Source organism: Balaenoptera ricei, chromosome 2 (assembly GCF_028023285.1).
Source record: "Balaenoptera ricei isolate mBalRic1 chromosome 2, mBalRic1.hap2, whole genome shotgun sequence".
NCBI lineage: Eukaryota > Metazoa > Chordata > Mammalia > Artiodactyla > Balaenopteridae > Balaenoptera > Balaenoptera ricei.
The window spans coordinates 50947037-50967200 of record NC_082640.1 but is presented as its reverse complement, the minus strand read 5'-3'; the positions used below and the strand labels follow the sequence as shown (position 1 = coordinate 50967200).

Here is a 20164-nt window from a genome sequence, read left to right as displayed (position 1 = left end):
CTATCCCAACCTGTGCAACCATACAATCGTTTTAGGTTTGAGTTTTTCAGCTTCTTGCAGCTATCTGAGTTTCCATTGATTTGACTATCTGTAAAGTTAACACCCTTTTTCTATGTGTATTTCTTTAGTGAATTGTTTACATCATTATTCCACGGAGTGTTTGTTTTTTCTTTTTAAGGTCTGAATGCCTTTTATATATTAAAGATATTAACATATCAAAGACAACAAATTTTTTACCTGATTTGTCATATGCCTTTTAACTTTTTAATGACTTTTTTGCTGTACCAAATGCAATCTATTTCTTAAGCCTTTTTTCCACCACTTTCCCATGAATTCCTATAGTTGGTGACATTTTTGGAGCTGTGAGCTTTAACACTCATTGCCATGTTTCTTCCAAGGGCTTCTTTTCTAACAATGACTTTACAACACATGGAAGAAGTCAGGAGGTTTTGATTTTTCCATTTTGTGGATAGGAGACTGAGTCACAATGACCAACGGATTTTCCTGTGTCATTAGAGAAACCACAGCCTAAGAAACCAGATCAAGACTACAAAATTCCACAGAGTAGGGATAGCAAACCAACTTCACCTCCTCTGACAATATTGCTTGATTGGTCATGGCTGTCCTGTATATTCCATGCAGAGGCCTAACAGCTGTCTGGGCTTCAGTGATGAACTAGCTATGTCTGCCAGGTGGTGGGTGGAGAGTATGTGCTTTGAAAACTGCCACAGGGGTAGAGGGTGTGTCCAGACACTATGAGAAGGGAAGGGGTGTTCATTATAATTGTGTTGAGACAACAGGCATAACCTGGAATTGTTCCAGGCAGAGGGAATGCATGGCCATCCTGGGCATAGGGGACAACACAGTAGAAGAGGGGACAAAGGCCCAGAAAGCTTACAGGAAGATCAACGTTGCACAGCTGGTAAATGCAGAGCTGGCATAGGACTCCATTCATTTTCCATAGTGCCTCAAAACTACTGCTAACCTGCTACGCACCCTCAGGCAAGTCCCCTGTGTCTATAGATCTTAAATTCCTCTCTAAAAAATGAGAAGTTGTGATGTAAGAAATTCTAATGGCTTTGCAAATACAATTCTCTGCTCTGTACTCACTGGTGTTTTGAAACATCCAGGAAAACAGCCACACAGCATCTGTTCCCATCCATCTCTCCTGCCCTTGCTGGGGCTTCCTGGGGAGAAGGTCAGTGTCATAGTCAGCTCAGGCTGCTGTAACAAAATACAGCTGGGTGGCTTACACAACAGAAATTTGTTTCTCACAGTTCTGGAGTCTGGAAGTCCCAGATCAAGGTCCATTAGGGTTCAGATTCTGGTGCAGGCTCTCTTCCTGGCTCACTGATGGCCACCTTCTTGCTGGATCCTCACATGGTCTTTCCTCTGAGTGTGAGCAGGGAGAGCAAGAGAGTGAGAGTGATCTCTCTGGGGGTCTCGTCTTATAAGGACACTAATCATATTGGATCAGAGCCCCACCCTCAGGACCTCATTTAACCAGAATTATTTCCTTATAGGCCCAACTTTCAAGTACAGTCACATTGGGGGTTAAGGCTTCAACACATGAATATAGGGGAGAGACACAATTCAGTCCATAGCAGGCTGACACAGGGACAAGATGGCCTAGGTTTGGCAGGAGTATGAGGGACATCTGAGTAGGCAGGTTTGCTTGTGGATGTTTGGTCATAGTTTTCTCAGGGCCAAAGAAGTGGGACTGTCTCTGGTGGATGTGACTCTGGCACACTTCAGTAGATGAGCCATGTTTTTCCAACACCTCCTATCTGGCTTCACTCAGCCCTGAAGAACTGCATCTCAGCCAGTCTAGCCAAGGGCCTGGGGCAAAAACTAGGGGAGAAACCAAACTAGGGTATGTTTCAGAGGAAACTGTTAACCAGGTTAGCAGGCCTCCTGGGCTGGGCTGGGGCAGCAGATAAAGCAAAACTGAGCCCTGCTCAGAAGCTTTCATAAGACCGTGGGCTTTGTAGTCACTGTCTGGGGTTATATCTTGCCTCTTGTACTTCCTAGCTATGATATCTTAGACAAGTAACTTAACCTCTGTGCCTAAGTATATAAATTAGGGAATACTTCAGCTGCTACTAACAGAGATCTTCACAACCTCTTAAGCAACAGAGGTATTTATTTCTTCCTCACACACCTTCCATCTTTCTGCTTTGGCGTGCTTAGCACATGGATTCCACCTCCAATGTTGCCAAGATGATCCAAGATGACTGTAGGTGCTCTAGCCATCACATTATCATTCCAGGCAGCAGGAGCAAGGGTAAAAATATTTTACAGAGTTTTTGCAGATGTCTTCCTTTAAAAAGCATTTTAAGAAGTCCCATCCAACATTTTCCTCTTACAGTTCATTGTCTGGCATTTATTCACATGGGTACACCCCATTGCAAGGAAGGGAAAGGTAGTCTCAGCTTGGCACATTGTTTCCCCAAATAATGTTAGGGCTTTGTTCCTAAGTAAAAGGTTAGAATGGATACTGGATATGCAACTTGCAATTCTCTCATACTCAGTTTTTCCATCTGTAAATTGGGGATTATAATAATACCTACACATACTGTTGTTGTGTTACCTGGTACTCAGGAAGGGCTCAATATACATTAGCTCAGTTACTGGTTATCAAGAGAGAATGAAGTGGAAAATGCAAATAACATTGGCATTACTATGAAAATAGTTTTGACCTCACAGACCTCTTGAAAAGGTCTCAGGTATTCCCAGAGTCCCTAGACCACACTTTGGGAACCGCTGCCTTAGAGAATCAGATAATTCTTGCACAGGCCTGCTAACCAAGCTGAGACTTGGTTAGCACTGAGAGGATACACAGCCATCCTTTTGCCTTTATGAAGTTTGGATAATTTTTGTTAACAGACACAACCATCGAAGCTCTAGTGAAATGTGTAGTGCTCTTTTCTGTGTATATCTTTGTTTTTGCCCATCTTCCCTCTAGAAATGTAAGCCCCATTAGGACTTGCCAGCTTTAATTCCTACTGTGCCCCAGTGCTCGACACGCGGACAGAGATTCATTGATATAAGCTTGACAATGTTGAACTTTACCCAAGCCATGTGTTCCTAGAAAGCAATGAAGGTTAAGACAAACCTCCCAAACTTTTTGTGTTCTGGAAAATGGCTTATTGCAAAGAACCATCCTTCCTTCCCCATATGACTTAGAGAAGACTCACAGATGCCCCCCTTGTTTATCTATGACAAGGTCAGAAACAAATTTCTTTTCTTTGCCTCATAAATGATGAGCTGAGCCTCTTGTCCCCATTGGTCAATTAGAAAAAAATGCTTGTTAACCAAACTTGCATTAAGCCTCTCTCCGTCGTCCAGGCCCCTGAATGAACTTTGGCCCAGCCTCAGCCTGAGCCAGCATACAGTCCCACCTGAGAATAGGCTGGATTTACCATCCAGTCCTGTCACCCTTTCATCCCACTTCCCCACACCTGGTTCTTTCTAGTCTTGTTTATTCCTCTTTATAAAAGAGCAACCCTTTCTGCCTAACTCTTAGATGCTTGCAGGCATTACAGACCTTCTCTCTATTGCAATAGTCCTCCTCCCCCACTGCAACAGTCCCTTTCTCCTCTGGCAGTAATCCTTTTGAAGACAGTCCCTCCTGAATCTGGATTTGTTTTTTATTGGACAGCTGAATGAAAGAAGCGACTATAACTGATCAGAGTGCGGCTATATTAATTCAGATTTGCAGGTTCTGTTCTGACTCCTCTCCCATTAATCACACTTTTAAATTCTGACTCCTAGGCTTGCCAAATCTACCAGGCCATGGCCAGGTGCTCTGGGCCAGACAGCTGGGCCTTTGGAATCAAACATAGAAGGACCTGGATTTTGGTGCTGTTACTTCCTTCCTGTGTACTTTACTGAGGTCACTTAATGTCTCTCCTATTGAACCACTATTTAATGAGCACCTACTAAGTGCAAGCACTGAGTTGGGCACTGGGAGTGGTGAGCAAAACAGAGATGATAATTAGGGGCAGGAGGATTCTGGCAATAAAACAAGTAAATTAAGCAGGAAGTGCAATGAAGAAACAAATTGATCTGCCAGAACATGGAGGGAGCACACATGTATATAGGGTGGACACCTGCTGAGAAGGTGACTTGTCTGAGGCCTGATGGTCAGAAGCTCTAGCCATGCCAGCAGCTGAGAGAAGGACATTCCTGTGAAGGGCCAGAGGTGGGAGAAGGCCAGGGAAAAGTGGGGCGTGGCTGAAAGGAACAGGTAGAATGGCAGAGACTGCGCTGGAGCCCTCACACCACCCTGGACTTTGTCTGCCAAGATAAAGAACTTGACTTTTATTCTAAGTGGGATGGAAAGCCATAGAAGGGGTTTCTGAGATCTTATTGTTTAAATCCTTTTGCTTTGTTGTTTAATTTGATTGCTAGTGAGGGTTAATTTCTCTTCCCTGATAGCCATTTGTGTTCTGCTTCTGCAGAATTGTGTACTCATGCTCTTCATCTATTTATCTACTGGAATCTTAGTGTGTTTCTTATTAATTCAATGAGGTCTCTCTCAATTAAGGATTTTAATCTTTTGCAGTTTTAAACTTTTGTGCTTTAGTGTGTGAAAGAGTTCTTCCAACACTTTTAAGCTTAAGGAGTCCTCTGCCATCTGACACTTGATAAATTATGTTTCCTTCGTCCGTGTTTGCGTGGTTCAGTGTTTTACATTGGTGGACTTTTCTTTCTTATCCTCTTGGGCGGGGCGGGGCGCGGCGGAGCAAACTCCCCCTGTGTTCAGGCCAGAGAAGGCTCAGCATGCAGAGACCCCTCACCCTCCTAGACCGAGCCAGAGGGGCTCCTTCTCCGCCGGAGGCCTCAGCTGGTGACACCCACTCTACTGGGTATCTGAGCTCTCGTTACAGACCATGGACATAGGGCGGGGTGAAAAAGCCGAGGCTCAGCGGAAAGCTGGGAGGGAGACTTTAAAGTGTTTAATAGCCTGCAGCAGAGGCACAAACTGCAGCCAGAACCAGCCGGTGCAGCAGCTGCAGACAGGCTTCTGTGGCGAGCCCCAGTCCAGGAGCTGAGGCCCCGCCCCAGACCCAGGGCCCCGCCCCCACCCCCACCCCCGGGGCCTCGCTCCCCGCAGGTCCTGTGCTGACCTCTCAGCACTGCCCGGCTCGCCCCAGTCCCCGCCCACCGCTGATTTCATTGGCTGCCTCGCCGTCCCCGCCCCGGGAACCTGCTGATTTCCGCAGCCAATCGGCAGGCGCAGCAGCGGCGGCTGCGACCGGTCTCGGCGCATCCGGGACGCTGAGGTACCTGGCCTGCGGGAGAGGGGCTGCGTGGGCCTGTTGCGGTGCTGCGGCGTCCGCCCAGCTCGTCGGCTGGGTGGCGAGTCGCCACTCCTGGGTCTCTGAGGTCACCGTCCTGCAGCTGGAGGTGCAGCGTCCCAGACCGTCGAGGACTGCCCCGAGATTTCTGGGGTGGAGGTCAGAGGTCGGAGGTCATGCCTTTGTTGAATGTTGGGGCCCCACCCGTCTAAGCATAGAGGCGGGCCGCTCTCTGTTTTTATAGTCAGCTCCCTTTCGCGGAAGGAGCTCCGAGGGAAACTGAGGCCTGCGAGCCGCCGGGGCTCCTGGCAGGCGCTGAGCTCCGACGGGAAGGTCCGCCCGACCTCGGGCCGCCGCAGGTGACCCTCGGGCACCCGGAGAGCCGCCTCCTCCCTCCCTCCTCCGGGCCGGCGGGGCCCCCGGAGTGCGGGGAGGGGTCTGGGGCGAGGTGGGGGGGTCGCTCCGTGGTCACGCTGTCCTGAGGGGGCCGCCCCTCTTTCTGGCTCCGAAGAAACCCGGTGCCAACTCTTTTTGAGGCTGTCGTTCCCGGGTTGGAGATTTCATGTCTGGAAGTTCATTCGAGCAACTTGGAGAGGGGAAAGGCTTGTATTGTGGCTTCCGCACTCGTCGGGAAGTGAAAATAACCAGACACGGGGAGGTTCTGAAGGCCAAGGGACCTGTGAGAAACCGGACGAATTTCATAGTTTGACAGAAATCTTCCCCCAGCTTGCCTCACATGTTATATAATTCAAGTCGTTTCAAAGTCAAGAGTATTTAGTCTCATAGTTCTTCTAAGTAAGTGTCCTTAGTCTTGACCTTAAGTGAAGCTACTTCGGAATGCTTGAAGTGTTGAGCAAGAATTTTTTTGTACAAAGGTTCTGTGCAAGGAAGGAAGTTGGGAACAGTCTTTACCTCTCATCGCAGTGATCCCAGCTGCTTCTTTACTACTCTGGGACCAAAAAGAGAAGTTGTTTATCTGCATATGTGGGTTTTGGGGAGACATAGCTATGGATGAGGAATAAGGGGAGAAGAAAGAGGACTCTCTTGTTTTCTGCGCAAAAAGTATGCAATTAGAAAAAAAGAGTGTATTTATTTGCCTATCTCTCTCCCTTCATCTCAGCCAGCGTAAACACGTTTTGACATTTTTTGTGCCGATGGTATGTGTTGAGTATTCATATTAGGGAAAGGAGTTATCTCTAACAACAAGAAGACACTTATCTTCAGTGTAGCCACAGAGGAATGAATATGCCTTGTGTGGAATTAACCCTGGGGTTTGGTTTTCAGTTAAGAAAATGAGGCAGAAGGAAGTGTTAACCAAGACCTTCCAAGGCCCAGCCGTGGTCTGTAGGACTCCGACCAGCCACATTTACATGTTTGAGAATGGTGTTGGGGACTCCGGGGACTCCTCTGAGGAAGAGTCCCACCAAATAGCTCTGCGGCCCCGGGGCAAGGAGCGCCAGAAGAAGGGTGCCCACCACCCTCACCAGCCAGGAGCAGGGGACATGGTGCTGCTGCAGCGGGAGCTGGCCCAGGAGGACAGCCTCAACAAGCTCGCTCTTCAGTATGGCTGCAAAGTAAGAAACCCCACAGGTGAAGGTGCCACCTGCCCTTCAGCCCCTGTGTTTAGAAGAACAGAGGAGCTCACTGAACAGTGGGGACCCTTTCTGACCCCAGAGGTGGTTGGAAGAAGCCTGCTCTAGAGTAAAGGATACCCCTGTCTAGCTAGAGATGGAAGGCAGGTGGAAGGACCTTCCGTTCCTCAGAGAGAGAGGGAATTAGTCAGGAATTTCAGGTGACAGGGCAGTTCCCTCTCTGCATCTCTTCCTTGTCCCTCCAAAATGAAATTCTGAAACCTTTTTCTTTTTTCTTTTGAGCACATCTTATTTAAGACATAATGGGGCCAGAGATGCCACGTAGAGTTTATCCAAGATTTCTTTGGTATGCTTGCTTTTTTTTTTTTTTTTTTGCTACTTTTCTTTTTCGAAACCTTTCTTGCTGGTTGTAGCTTATTTGATTGGTAAAGTTTTGCCTTCTCTCTTTTAGAACTGCATGATCTATCCTTTGTATGCTGTGTATCTATATAACCCTGTTTCTCTCTTTAATTATATTTTTAGCATTCAGAGTGATTAACAATGGCAAAGTAAGTAGGAAGGTATTTATTGAATTGCTGCATTTTCTCCTAGATAGAAACTATTTCATTTTGCTAGCACTGTGCTGCTACTTTCTATGGCTTTCTCTAAGGCTATATAAGCTACTTATTTAAAAAAATCTTTTCATCCTTGAAGGGTCTGTCATTTACCTAACAAGGATCAAATGACTCAACATGTGTGGAGGTGTTGTTTCCCAGGGAAATAAACTGGTCTCCAGGGACACATAGTGGTCTGTAAACTGTACTGAGATTTATATTTGACTCTTATAATCAGCTTCTGTAGACATACTATATTAATATGGTTTATAGAGCAAGGGCTGAAAACTGAATCCTCTCCTACAAAGACCTGAATAGATGCAATGGGCTTCTTGGAACAGTGATGTTTAATAAATCCAAAAGGACTATATAATGTATCTAAGAAGTGATTAGCTTTCCTATTTGAAGTAAATAAATTTGATGTTAGTTTATTAGGATCAAAGACAAAAATATCTCAAGCACCTTAAGTTTCAGGATATAATAAATTAAAAATGTCCACCACCCCAATTCAATTAAATGATAAAAGGACTTGCTAAGTAATGAAAATAATGAAGATGATTGATTTGAATAAAGTCTGTTGGCTGTATTTACACTCTAGTTTAAGTGGACTTAGGAGTTAGAACCTTAGAGTTCATCTCTGATGCTTTTGGTAAGTTTTCAAACTAACTTCAGGGAGGATCTATCTTTGATTTATATTTCCCCCTACTTTTTAAAAGTTAAGGTTTGATTATGAGAGGAATTTGTCATAAACTTTGTTACTTTTTAAAACTCACAGTCGTGTTCCTTTCTCCTCAAGTCCTAATATTGGAATAGAAGATTTCAGTCTGTAGTTTCCAAGTTCTCTGCATGTTTCTAAATGAAAAGAAGTGTTGTGAAATCCTTGAAGTGAATTAACTCTAGGTCGCTTTTATTTTAAAAATAAGTTTATAGGCCATACAGTACTTCTGGGAAAGAAAACGTCATATAATCATGAGGGCACACCTTTTAAAATGTTGTTACAGTTGAACTAGGTTCTAGTGTTTGTAGAGCTGGCTGAGGCTTTGTGTTTGCTGAATGCTAATGTCTACTACAGCTACTAAATTAAGTTCTAATGCAGGAGAGAGTCACCCAGATGGGGGCACTGTTTTCTCAAAAGTTAAATGTAGAAAGGGTACAGCCTTCTTTTACCATGATGTGTTTCACCTAAAAGCATTTTGTTGAAGGCACACTTTAAACAAAGTCTTTTCCAAAACTAATCTTGAGTTGTTCAAACTTGTAAGTCTATAAAAAAAACTTATGATTAAGCTATACATTAAGGTTGAATTAAAGCCAAAAAATGAAGTTATTCAGCCTAAACTAAATTTTGTGTGTAGGTACAGTTTTCCAGTGTTCATCAGATTCTTAAGCTGTGTGGGCTTGGACCATCACCCAGAAAGGTTAAGCAACACTTTTTGGATATTAGTTTTAAGGAGCTTTACATCATTTCATGATGTTTGTCTTCATGGCTTCCCTAGGTTGCAGATATCAAGAAAGTCAACAACTTCATCAGAGAACAAGACTTACATGCTTTGAAATCTGTTAAGATTCCAGTGAAAAACCACGGGATCCTAACAGAGACCCACAAAGAACTCAGACCCCTCCTGAGCTCATCTACAGAGACCAGAGTGACCTTCGAGGAGCAGCCAGACCCAGACAGAGCAGCTGTCAGTGCCAGTGCATCGTCTAACCCACTGACGGATTTCTTTAAGGGCATTGACCAGAATATTGAGCATGCAGTGCAGTCGGAAATCTTTTTGAGTGAAAGTTACTGCATAGAGACCTCCAGTCAGCCACTGCTTCCGACTCTTCCGAAGATACCTACAAACGGTGCAGACTGTGGAATTCAGAGGTGGAATGCTGTTTTTATCATGCTTCTGATTGGAATTGTTTTACCAGTGTTTTATTTGGTCTATTTTAAAATACAAAGTACTAGTGAGATCCCTAGTATCTTGAATACAACTGCTGTCCCTAATGGCTCGATGGCAGTGAGTGCAGTTCTAGGGCAATCCCCCAAATTAGCGATTCCATTGCCAACCATTCCCTCTTCAGACAGCCAGTTCAGTCAGACCACCCACGGGGAGAACTAGCTCTTGTTGTTTCTAAGGAATCAGGGCAGCTTTAGCACTTGCGCTCCTAATGTGCATCAGCCGACATTGGCCATATCTTAGCGTGCTGCATTTTTTTTTCTGTGACATATGGACGCGTTACAGAAGCCACCATCATGTCAGTCACACTCATCATGGGGAATAGACTCGCCTGATCCAAGGCTGTGGGAGCCAAAACACCAGCATCCTCAACCTCCTACATCCAAAGAGGAGGGGCAGGAGAGACATTTACACATGACAGATGCTGTTCCTTGAAGGCACTTAGTGGACTGGCCATGAATGTCTTCACAATAGCACTGTGTAGGTCCCCAAGCTGGATGTGCTTGGAGGGAGATGAATGGCATTGGCAGAGGGACCTGCAGTATGGGAGCCCCTGGTATCAGCTTTGGTTGTCTGGATGTTTGCTTTGTCCCCTGCCTGCTGTGGAGGAGTGACTGGCTCTGACAAATGATGTTTTGTGTCCCCCCAACAAAGGTGTTGTGCAATAGCGATGGGATGTCACCCTGTTGCAGAGTGTGACACATGACAGTTGTAATAAGCCCTGCTTCACATTTGCCCCCTCAGACAGCCTTTTTGAGGCAATGTCATATCTAGAATTTAAAAAGCCCTAAATCTAAATTGCTATAATACTGAGTAAATAGCAGTTCTGTTCCTCGTAATTTTAGAGCTCCTTAATCTGACACACAGGCACGTTTTAAGCACTTCCTGGCCAGGACATGTGGAGGCCATGGCCCAGTTTCACCTGAGGAGCATTTCTACAGTGATTGCTAACTGGAGTCCCCAAGTCAGCATTCTTGGAAGGATCTCTTCCTGGTCAGTGTCTGGAGTGGAGTAGGTATAGGGAGAAGGATGAGTGCCTATCACCGAGGTCCCAACATGTGACACTTACAAGGCTGAACAGTCATCAGTCCAGCTTTTGCTGGCCCCTGTATGTGTCTGGAAGAGTGGTACAGGGAGAATGGGCTTGCTTCCTGCTGCTTCCTTGACTCCATCCTTAGGACTTATAGAGCCACAGAACAGGAACGGGGCTCAGTCACTTTTCCTTGGGTGAATACAATGTAGCTCATAATGTTAAAATATTGAACACTTAATGGAGGGCCTAGAGGTGACCCTTGCTGTGGAAGACCGTAAAAAGAGGGGCCTGGGGGTTTGCCCGTCTCCTCCTATGACAAGGCAACAGTGGTGCTAAGTTCAGAGGCTCGTGGAGGGCATGGGTTGGCCTCTGAGACCTTGCTGGTGGAGCAAGCGTGAATGGGGTGAGGGCAGGAGTCTGCCTCGGTCCCTTGGAGGAGTGGAAATTGGCCAGGGTGGCTGGTGGCTCAGCCTTAGGGAGGTCTGTCTCCAGGGAGGAAAACATGCTGCTCTTGGGTTTTAGGCAGGTTTAAGACATTTGACACATTCGGCCTAGAGATCAATTTAAAAGAGCTCATCATGTAAGAGGAGGGGAATGTGGCGGACAAGTACCTGAGATGGGCTTCCAGTTTCTTTCCCCTCTCAGTTATGTGAAAAACTATTTTGCCCTGGGTTCAATTAGCAAATTTAAATTATCTTCAAAATTAAATGTTTTCTTCAAAAGCAAAATGGTCTTCAGGATAAAATGAACTTGTCAGCCTTTGCTACAGGAAATGTTTTGATCATGTAAATGCTTTTCCAGCCAAACGTTTGTGTGCACTGTGCCCCTGAGGGCCACAGGTTTCTCTAACCATTTGTCACCATTAATTTCGCCAGGCAGGACTCAGACTCTCATGAGAAAATGACTTTTGCCAGGCAAAGAATGAATATCTGTATACTTTTTTTCAAATGTAATAAAATAATTTCTTCTGTGAAGGAAAATTGATTCCTCCTTTTTAATAAGGGAGTTGGTAATTCAGAGTTAAAAGATGTGGGATGATGTTGGAGAAAAGGGAAGTGTCCATGTCCAAGGGGTGAGGCCTGCCCAGGGCTTGGGCCCAAGGTTACCCCAGCAGGTGAAGAACAAGTAGTAACAAGTACAGTCTTGCTGATTGGTCTGCATAACATACTTTAAAACTTTTATTAAGAAGACTTCCTTGGTGGTCCGGTGGTTAAGAATCCACCTTCAAATTAAGGGGACACGATCCCTGGTTGGGGAACTAAGATCCCACGTGCTGGGGGGCAACTAAGCCTGTGTGCTGCAACTACTGAGCCCACGCGCTCTGGAGTCCATACGCCACAGCTAGAGAGCCTGTGTGCCGCAACTACTGAGCCTGAACGCTCTGGAGCCCTCATGCCACAACTAGAGAGCCCGTGCACCGCAACTGCTGAGCCCAGGCACTGCAAAGAAGAGCCCGTGTGCCACAACAAAAGATCCTGCATGCCACAGAAAAGATCCCACGTGCTGCAACTAAGACCTGACGCAGCCAAATAATAAATATTAAAATTGTTTTAGGTATACATAAGAGATACCATGGAGCTCATTTTCTATATATTTTACTGCATTTTTAGTGTGTTTTGGGAGTTAATGTTGTAAAGGAATAATTAGATTCGTTAGATAGTCTTCAGTCCTTTTTGTTGAACTGTAGTGCCTAGTATTGCAAAAGCCTAGGGAATCTGTCATCAGGCAAATGATGCTCCCATTTTACTCTGGGGAGACAAGGCTGCAGAAACCAAGCAGAAGCCTCAGGGTCACCCAGAGCAGGACTACCCAGCCACAGCCATGACACAGCCCCTCCTCAGCAATCTAGTTCTTTACATTGCCTCTGCATTAATTGTGAAAGCCTGAGTTTGAGGGAGAACACTATGTGCCCTGAGATGATGGCTTATAGAGGGGATTTTAACATTTTTTCCTAGTTTTATTGAGATAAAATTGACATACAGCACTATATAAGTTTAAGATGTACAGCATAATGAATTGACTTAGATACACTGTGAAATGATTACCACAAGTTTAGTTAACATCCATCATCTCATGTAGATACAAAAAAAAAAAAAAAAGAAAAATGTTCTTTTCCCTTGTGATGAGAACTCAGGATTTATTCCCTTAACAACTTTGATGTATACCATATAACAGTGTTAACTATAGTCCTCATGTTGTACATTACTTCCCTAGTACTTATTTATCTTATAACTGGAAGTTTATACCTTTTGACCACATCTTCCAATTTCCCCTCCACCTCACTCCCTGCCTCTGGTAGCCACAAATCTGATCTCTTTTTGTACGAGTTTGGTTTTTTTCTTTTTTCTTTTTTTTAGATTTCATATATAAATGAGATCATACAGTATTTGTCTTTCTCTGACTGACTTATTTCACTTAGCATAATGCCCTTAAGATCCGTCTGTTTTGTCCCAAATCCTCCTGTGTTGTCCCAGGATTTCCACCTTCTTTATGGCTGAATAACATCTGTGTGTGTGTGTATGTATGTACCACAACTTCTTTATCCATTCATCCCTTGATGGACACTTAGGTTGTTTCCATGTAAACGAATGCTGCTGTGAACATGGAGGTGCAGATACCTCCTTGACATAGTGTTTTCATTTACTTCAGATATATTCCCAGAAGTGGAATTGCTGTATCATGTTGTAGTTCTGTTTTTTAATTTTTTGAGGAACCTCCATACTGTTCACCATAGTGGCTGTACCAATCTGTAATCTCACCAACAGTACACAGGGGTTCGCTTTTCTCCACATCCTTGTCAGCATTTATTATCTCTTGTCTTTTTGATGTTAAGACGTTCTGATTGGTGTGAAGTGGTATCTCATTGTGGTTTTGGTTTGTATTTCCCTAATGGTTAGTGATGGTGACAGCTTTGCATGTACCTGTTGGCCTTTCATATCTTTCTTCATTAGAGAAATGTCTATTCAGGTCCTTTGCCCGTTTTTAATTAGATTATTATTATTTACTTATTTATTTTTTGCTGTTGAGTTGCAAGTTGTTTATATATTTTAGATATTAACCTCTTATCAGATATATGGTTTACAAATATTTTTTTCCCATTTTGTAGGTTATCCTTTCATTTTTGTTAATGGTTTCATTTGCTGTGCAGAAGCTTTTTACTTTGATGTAGTCCCACTTGTTTATTTTTTATTTTGTTTGTGCTTTGTCATATCCAAAAAATCATTGCAAAGACTGATATCATGGCGCTTACTGCCTATATTATTTTCTAGGAGTTTTATTGTTTCTAGTCTTACAGTCAAGTCTTTAATCCATTTCAAGTTAATTTTTGTGAGTGGTGTAAGATAGACGTCTACTTTCATTCTTTTGCATGTGAATATTCAATTTTACCAGCAGTATTTATTGGAAAGACTGTCTTTTCTCCATTGAGTATTCTTGGCTCCCTTGTGAAATATTGCTTGACTGTATATCACTGGGTTTATTTCTGGGCTCTTGATTCTGTTCCATTGGTGTGTGTCTGTTTTAATGCCGTTACCATACTGTTTTGATAACTAGCTTTATAATATAGCTTGTAATCAGAAAATGTGATGCTACCCACTTTGTACTTCTTTCTCAGGATTGCTTTGGCTATTCAGAGTCTTTTGTGCTTCCGTATAAATTTTAGTGTTGTTTTTTTCTACTTCTGTAAAAAATGCCATTGGAATCTTGATAGGGATAGCATTGAATCTATAGATGGCTTTAAGTAATATGGAAATTTTAAAAATCTTCCAATCCATGAGCACAGGATAGCATTCCATTTATTTGTATCTACAGTTTCTTTCATTGATGTCTTGTTTTGATAGTTTTCAGTGTAGAGATCTTTCATGTCCTTGGTTAAATTTATTCCTAAGTATTTTATTGTTTTTGATGCTACTGTAAATGGGATCATTTTCTTTATTTCTTTTTCAGATAATTCATTGCTAGTGTATAGAAACACGACTGTTACTTTTGTATCTTGGAACTTTACTGAATTTGTTCATTAAATCTAACAGTTTTTTGGTGGAGTCTTTAGAATTTTGTATTGACATTTTTATTTCTTCTTTTCCACTTCTCATACTTTTTATTTCTTTTTCTTGCCTGATTGCTCTGGGTAGGATTTCCAGTACTATATTGAATAGGAGTTTAGAGAGTGGACACCCTTGTCTTGTTCCTGACCTTAGAGGAAAAGCTTTCAGCTTTTCACTATTGATCATATTATCTGTGGGCTTGTCATATATGGTCTTTGTTATGTCGAGTTATGTTCCTTCTATACCTAATTTGTTAAGAGTTTTTATCGTGAACAGATGTTGTATTTTGTCAGATGCTTTTTCAGAATCTATCGAGATGATCACATGATTTTTATCCATTTCGTTAATGAGGTGTATCACATTGATTAATTTGCAAATGTTGAAACATTTTTCAATCCCTGAAATAAATCCCACTTGATCATGGTAAATGATCCTTTTAATGTGCTACTGAATTTAGTTTGCTAATATTTTATTGAGAATTTTTGCATCTGTAGTTAACAGGAACACTGATCTGTAGTTTTCTTTTCTTTTAGTGTCCTTTTCAGGACAGGTTATGCTGGCCATGTAAAATAAGTTTGGGAGTTTTCCCTCTTCTTTGATTTTTGAGAATAGTTTGAGAAGGATTGGCATTAATTGTCCTTTAACTGGTTGGTAAAATTCACCAGAAAAGCCATCTGGGCTTTTCTGTGTTAAGAGGTTTTTGATTACTAATTTAATCTCCTTACTAATAGTTGGTCTGTTCAGATTTTCTATTTCTTCCTGATTCAGTGTTGGTAGGTTGTATGTTTCTAAGAATTTTTCCATTTGTTCTTGGTTGTCTGGTTTGTTGGCATATAGTTGTTCATAGTAGCCTCTTATGATCCTTCATATATCTTTGTATCAGTTGTAATGTCTCCTTTTTCATTTGTAGTTTTATTGATTTGGGTCCTTTCTTTTTTCTTAGTCTAGCCAAAGATTTGTCAATTTTGTTTATCTTTTTTTTCTTTTTCCTCAATTTTTATTTAGAAAGTTCAGTGAAACAATATGTTATCACAGTTTAGAAATATTTTAATCTCACTATAATTTAACATTAAAAAAATCTAGTAATTTTTGATTTTCAACAATGAAATTTATAAAAATAATTTTACATTTATAAAATGAATCATTATTTCACAATAAATTATTCTTTTTTATTACCTGAAAAAAGGTTTGTGCTATATAAAAGCAATAAGTTTGATTATCAACATTTTGAAGATATGCTGAAAACTTCAGTTCCCCTTTGTCCAGCATTTTTGGCAGTTAAGTATACAAAAATATTATATTACACATTCCCTGACCATAGTATTTAAAACAAATTGGTTAGCAATAATTTCTAAAACATGACTGTTTAGTAAATATATGCAGATAAGTTAGAAGGTTCACTAAAAATGAATTATGTGTTTTACATTCTAAAGGTTTTTTTAATGTCTTCTGAGAGAACAACACAAAAAATTAAACAAAACTACAAAATATATTTCCATTTATAAAAATCAAAAGCATTCTTATTCATGAAATAGAGATACTAGTGTAAATTTTTTTTAAAATGAGTTAATTTTTTTTTCTGTTCTCTCTCTCAAAGATATATTTTACAGTTTCCAGGTACCAGCTCTGCAAGGAATTTTATTGATTCTATTAAATCAATGATAGCTTCTAAGCAATCATTTTTCCATTTTAAGAGTTAATAAGTTAGTTACAGTTAACAGAAGCTTTTTATTTGCAGGGTAAGTGGGGGGCTATGAAATCATAATCATAGAAATTTTGAAAGGTTCTGTAAAAATCATTTAATTCAGCCTCTTGCAGCTTGGAGAACCCTTTTTATATCATTAATAATTACTAAACCAGTTTTTCCCTGCTTCAGCAAATAAAGTTGTGTGTGTGTGTGTGTGTGTGTGTGTGTGAATGAGAGAGAGGGAGGCATCGCTGTTTTTTGAGGCAGCCTGTCAATTGTTTTAAATAAGCTCCAGCTTTAGATAATATCAAATAGTCAAGTAGTTTTGGGCTCCTGAACTATATTCCTCAGTCCACTGGATTTTTTGAAAATATGCTGAGTCACTGATTTAAATTTGTCTTTGCTTTCATCATAACCTACCTGGTATATATTTTAGTTTCTTTAATCCGTTAAAAGTTTGGGTTTTTTTTTTATTTGTTTTTAGGAGGAAGATTCGTTAAAAGTACAAAAGTGGTTTCTTATTCATGTTGCAACAAATTTACACTCATTTACATGTAAATATGTGTTAACAGGTAACACAATGGATAATATTCAATCATCACTCAATTGCATATATTTAAAAACCACAGTAAGACGCTCACATTTTCATTCTATACCAAAGATTTAATCTCCTTAAAGTCAACCAGACCTGGGCTTGAATATGGCTCTCCTACTTTTTAGGTTAATGAACTTTGGTTACATTATTGAAACCCTCTAAGCTAAAGGTTTCTTCCTTTACAGGAGAAAGATAATAATACCTCTCTTACAGGGTTGCTCTGAGGATTAAATGAGGCAATGCGTGTGTGACACAGATGGCTAATTTGTCTCCCGACAGCAGAAGCCCAGCGATGTACAGTTTTTGTTGGCACAAGGCTTCTACCTAACACTCCCAGCCTCCTGGAGAACAAGATGTGGACATGGGCTAAGTTCTAGTCAATGGATGTCTGCTTCTAGATTATTTTAGGAGAGGGAAATAAATGTCTGTCTTGGTTGAGCCACTCTTTTAAGAGTTCCTTTTCTACAGTTTAACCTGTATCCTAACTGATAAAACTGACATGCTTTATTTTAACATACATCTTCAAATATAGGCAGATTTCAAGGAATACCCAGTCATCTATGGAATGCCTATTTATAATTTTCTAAACTTAATATAGGCATATTTAACTGTGGGCCAAAAAGATACTTCTTAGCCACGGGATATCCATAAGTGATTCTTCTTCATAGAAATATACCCTATTCTATAGTGACTGCTTTATTTTTTGAATTTGCAAGTTTAAAATTTATTTAAAAACTTGGTTCATTTAATATTAATCTGGGATTTCTGATCTACTGTTCACAGTCAAAAAAGAACACTTAGTTCTGCATCACATCACCATAAGCAATTATTTACAGATTTAAATTAATAATAAGACAACAAATGAAAGTAGTACATAAGATTCAACTGGTTCAGGCACAGTACAAGTTTATATTATATAAACATATTGAAACTCAGATATACATTGGTTGCATCTAAAGGTTTTAAACGATAGCAACAACAAACAAAATGAGCATATAAACAAGAAAACAGGATACCATCTTATAACAGCACCATGAAGAAGCCTTGGCTAAGAGTTTGCCAAAAGTGCTATCCTGAGATATTTCAAGACCAACAACTTTTCACATTTATGCAGTGCCGTTCAGAAGTAAACATATTTTCACAATTGCTTCTGTTTGGAGAGAGGCTGGTGTGAAATGACTGAAGCTTCATTTGCAGCTGTTTTGTACGGTTCTTGTCCAGAGCCTTGAGGTGGGGAAGGAAGTGGGGTTTCTGGAGTTGAGATCTGGTCTGTATGAACCAGTGTTGACATTGGACCCAAAAGTATAGTTTGTCCAGTTAATGGATCTTGAGATAAATGTGGGTGCATTGGTTGATGGAGATGGTTAGCCTCACTGGAAGCACCACCCAGTAACATCTCCTGAAGTAAGTTGTCAATTTTAACCATCCCAAAAAGTTTAACGAATTGTATTTGCTCAATCATTTGCCAAGTGATGCTCTGCAGTGTGGGCAGGAGCAGAAGCAGCTCCCCAAACCTGCCCCGCGAGTTGTACTGCCGGTCGTTGATGTAGTCCTCCAAACTCAGCTGCACTTGGAACCGCATGTTCTTAATCTTTACTGGATCACTTAGCCCTTTTGCATCTGGATCAAAAAATACAATTGCCTTCAAACAAGCATATTCATTGTCATCAACCTGAATTTCTTTAAGTGGTCGGACCAGCTCGTCTAGAACCCGGTTGGCCACACGGCTAATCTCAACTTCACAGCTGTTGCAGTGAATAATGTAATTGTTTCCCAAAAGCAAAATATCTTTATACACCATGGATCTCTTTGTAGCTCCAAGCAGTAAATGTTCCCCTGCATGAGCTCTCAACAGTGCCACCTGATCATCCAGTGGTAACTCACAAAAGGCAGGAATATATTTAGCCCATTCCACCAAGACTAAGAGCTGCTGTTTCATGGATTCACAGACATCACCAATACTGGCAATTTTCTTAATATTTATGTCAGTGCTTGCACCAGGGCTTGAGACTGAGATCTGGCGAGACCGAACTTCTGCTTGTGCCAGTGTGTTAATGGAGGGGATGTTGCTGCCATCAAATGTGCTTCTTCTCGTGCTTATTCTATCACGTTCGTTTTGCACAGCTTCTTTTTTCATTCCTGCTCTAAAGCACTTTCTTAATCGACAGTATCTACATTGATTCCTTTTGTCTTTGTCAACAACACATTGCCGGCTGAACCTGCAGGAATAAACGTGACTCTTGCGGATGCTGCGTCTGAAGAAGCCCTTGCACCCATCACAGCTGGAGGCGCCATAGTGCTTTCCTGTCTCTCTGTCCCCACATATAGCACATAGACAGTTGACACCATTATCTGTGGCATTCATACTTGTTGTCTCTGGGACAGAACTATCAGTTTGCACGTTTAGGCCAGTCACTACTCAGCTTCTCTCAAATACGGTTTTCTCATCTGCGCAGAGCCGCACCCGGAGCTCCTGCGTCGCAGTCAGCGGCTCGGCAGCTGCTGCATCTCCTGGCGGCAGGTTCCCCCCACCCGGCCCAGCAGCGGGGTTCTGTGCAGCACTTTTCCCAGCCTGGGAAGTAGGTTGAAAGCGCGGAGGTGGGAGGTAGGGGAATTTTGTTTATCTTTTCAAAGAAACAGCTCTTAATTTCTTATTACCTTTTTAGTCTCTATTTCATTTAATCTCCTCTAATCTTTATTTCCTTCCTTCTACTAACTTTGAGCTTAATTTATTCTTCTTTCTGTAGTTCCTTGAGGAGTAAATTTAGGTGGTTTATATGAGATCTTTCTTATTTCTTAATGTAGGTGTCTATTGCTATGAATTTCCCTCTAGGACTGCTTTCCCTGCATCCCATACATTTTGGTATGTTGTGTTTCCATTTTGGTTTGTCTCAAGAAACTTTTCTATTTCTCTTTTAATTTCTTCTTTGTACCATTGGTTGTTCAGAAGAGTGTTGTTTAATTTCCATGTATTCAAGAATTTTCCAGTGTTCTTCCTGTAATTGATTTCTAGTTTTATACCATTGTGTTCAGAGAAAATACTTGGTGTGATTTCAGTCTTATTGAACTTGCTACGACTTGTTTTGTGACCTAACAGATCGTCTTCCTAGAAAATGTTCCATGGGTGCTTTGAATGTGTGTTCTGATGTTAGATATAATGTTCTCTATATATATCTTAGATCCATCTATAGCATCATTCAAATCTGCTCTTTCCTTATTGATTCTCTGTCTGAATGATCTATCCATTGTTGAGTCAGGTATTAAAGTCTGTGACTGTTATTGCATTGCTGTACTTTCTCCTTTTAGTTCCGTTAGTTTTTGCTTTATGCATTTAGGTGCTCTGATATTGGGTGCATAAATATTTACAATTTCATA

The 20164-nt window shown here is 41.5% G+C and overlaps 2 protein-coding genes across 6 annotated transcripts; one reads left to right on the top strand and one right to left on the bottom strand.

The window, feature by feature from the left end:
- Nucleotides 1-5243: 5243 nt before the first annotated feature.
- LYSMD4 (LysM domain containing 4) lies at nucleotides 5244-11444 on the top strand. 5 transcript variants are annotated; one of them, XM_059912606.1, is made up of 3 exons: nucleotides 5244-5288; nucleotides 6588-6877; nucleotides 8982-11444. In XM_059912606.1, the coding sequence occupies exons 2-3, from the start codon at nucleotides 6596-6598 to the stop codon at nucleotides 9591-9593; spliced, it is 894 nt and encodes a 297-aa protein (XP_059768589.1). In that variant the 5' UTR covers nucleotides 5244-5288; nucleotides 6588-6595; the 3' UTR covers nucleotides 9594-11444. The 5 variants fall into 5 exon arrangements, with proteins under 5 accessions (XP_059768589.1, XP_059768588.1, XP_059768587.1 ...); XM_059912605.1 differs by having other exon boundaries at nucleotides 5258-5412; XM_059912604.1 differs by having other exon boundaries at nucleotides 5258-5462.
- Nucleotides 11445-17927: 6483 nt separating this feature from the next.
- LOC132360345 (hepatocyte nuclear factor 4-gamma-like) lies at nucleotides 17928-19178 on the bottom strand. Its single transcript, XM_059915405.1, has one exon. It carries the CDS (start codon nucleotides 19152-19154, stop codon nucleotides 17928-17930), a length of 1227 nt encoding a protein of 408 aa, XP_059771388.1. The 5' UTR covers nucleotides 19155-19178.
- Nucleotides 19179-20164: the final 986 nt, after the last annotated feature.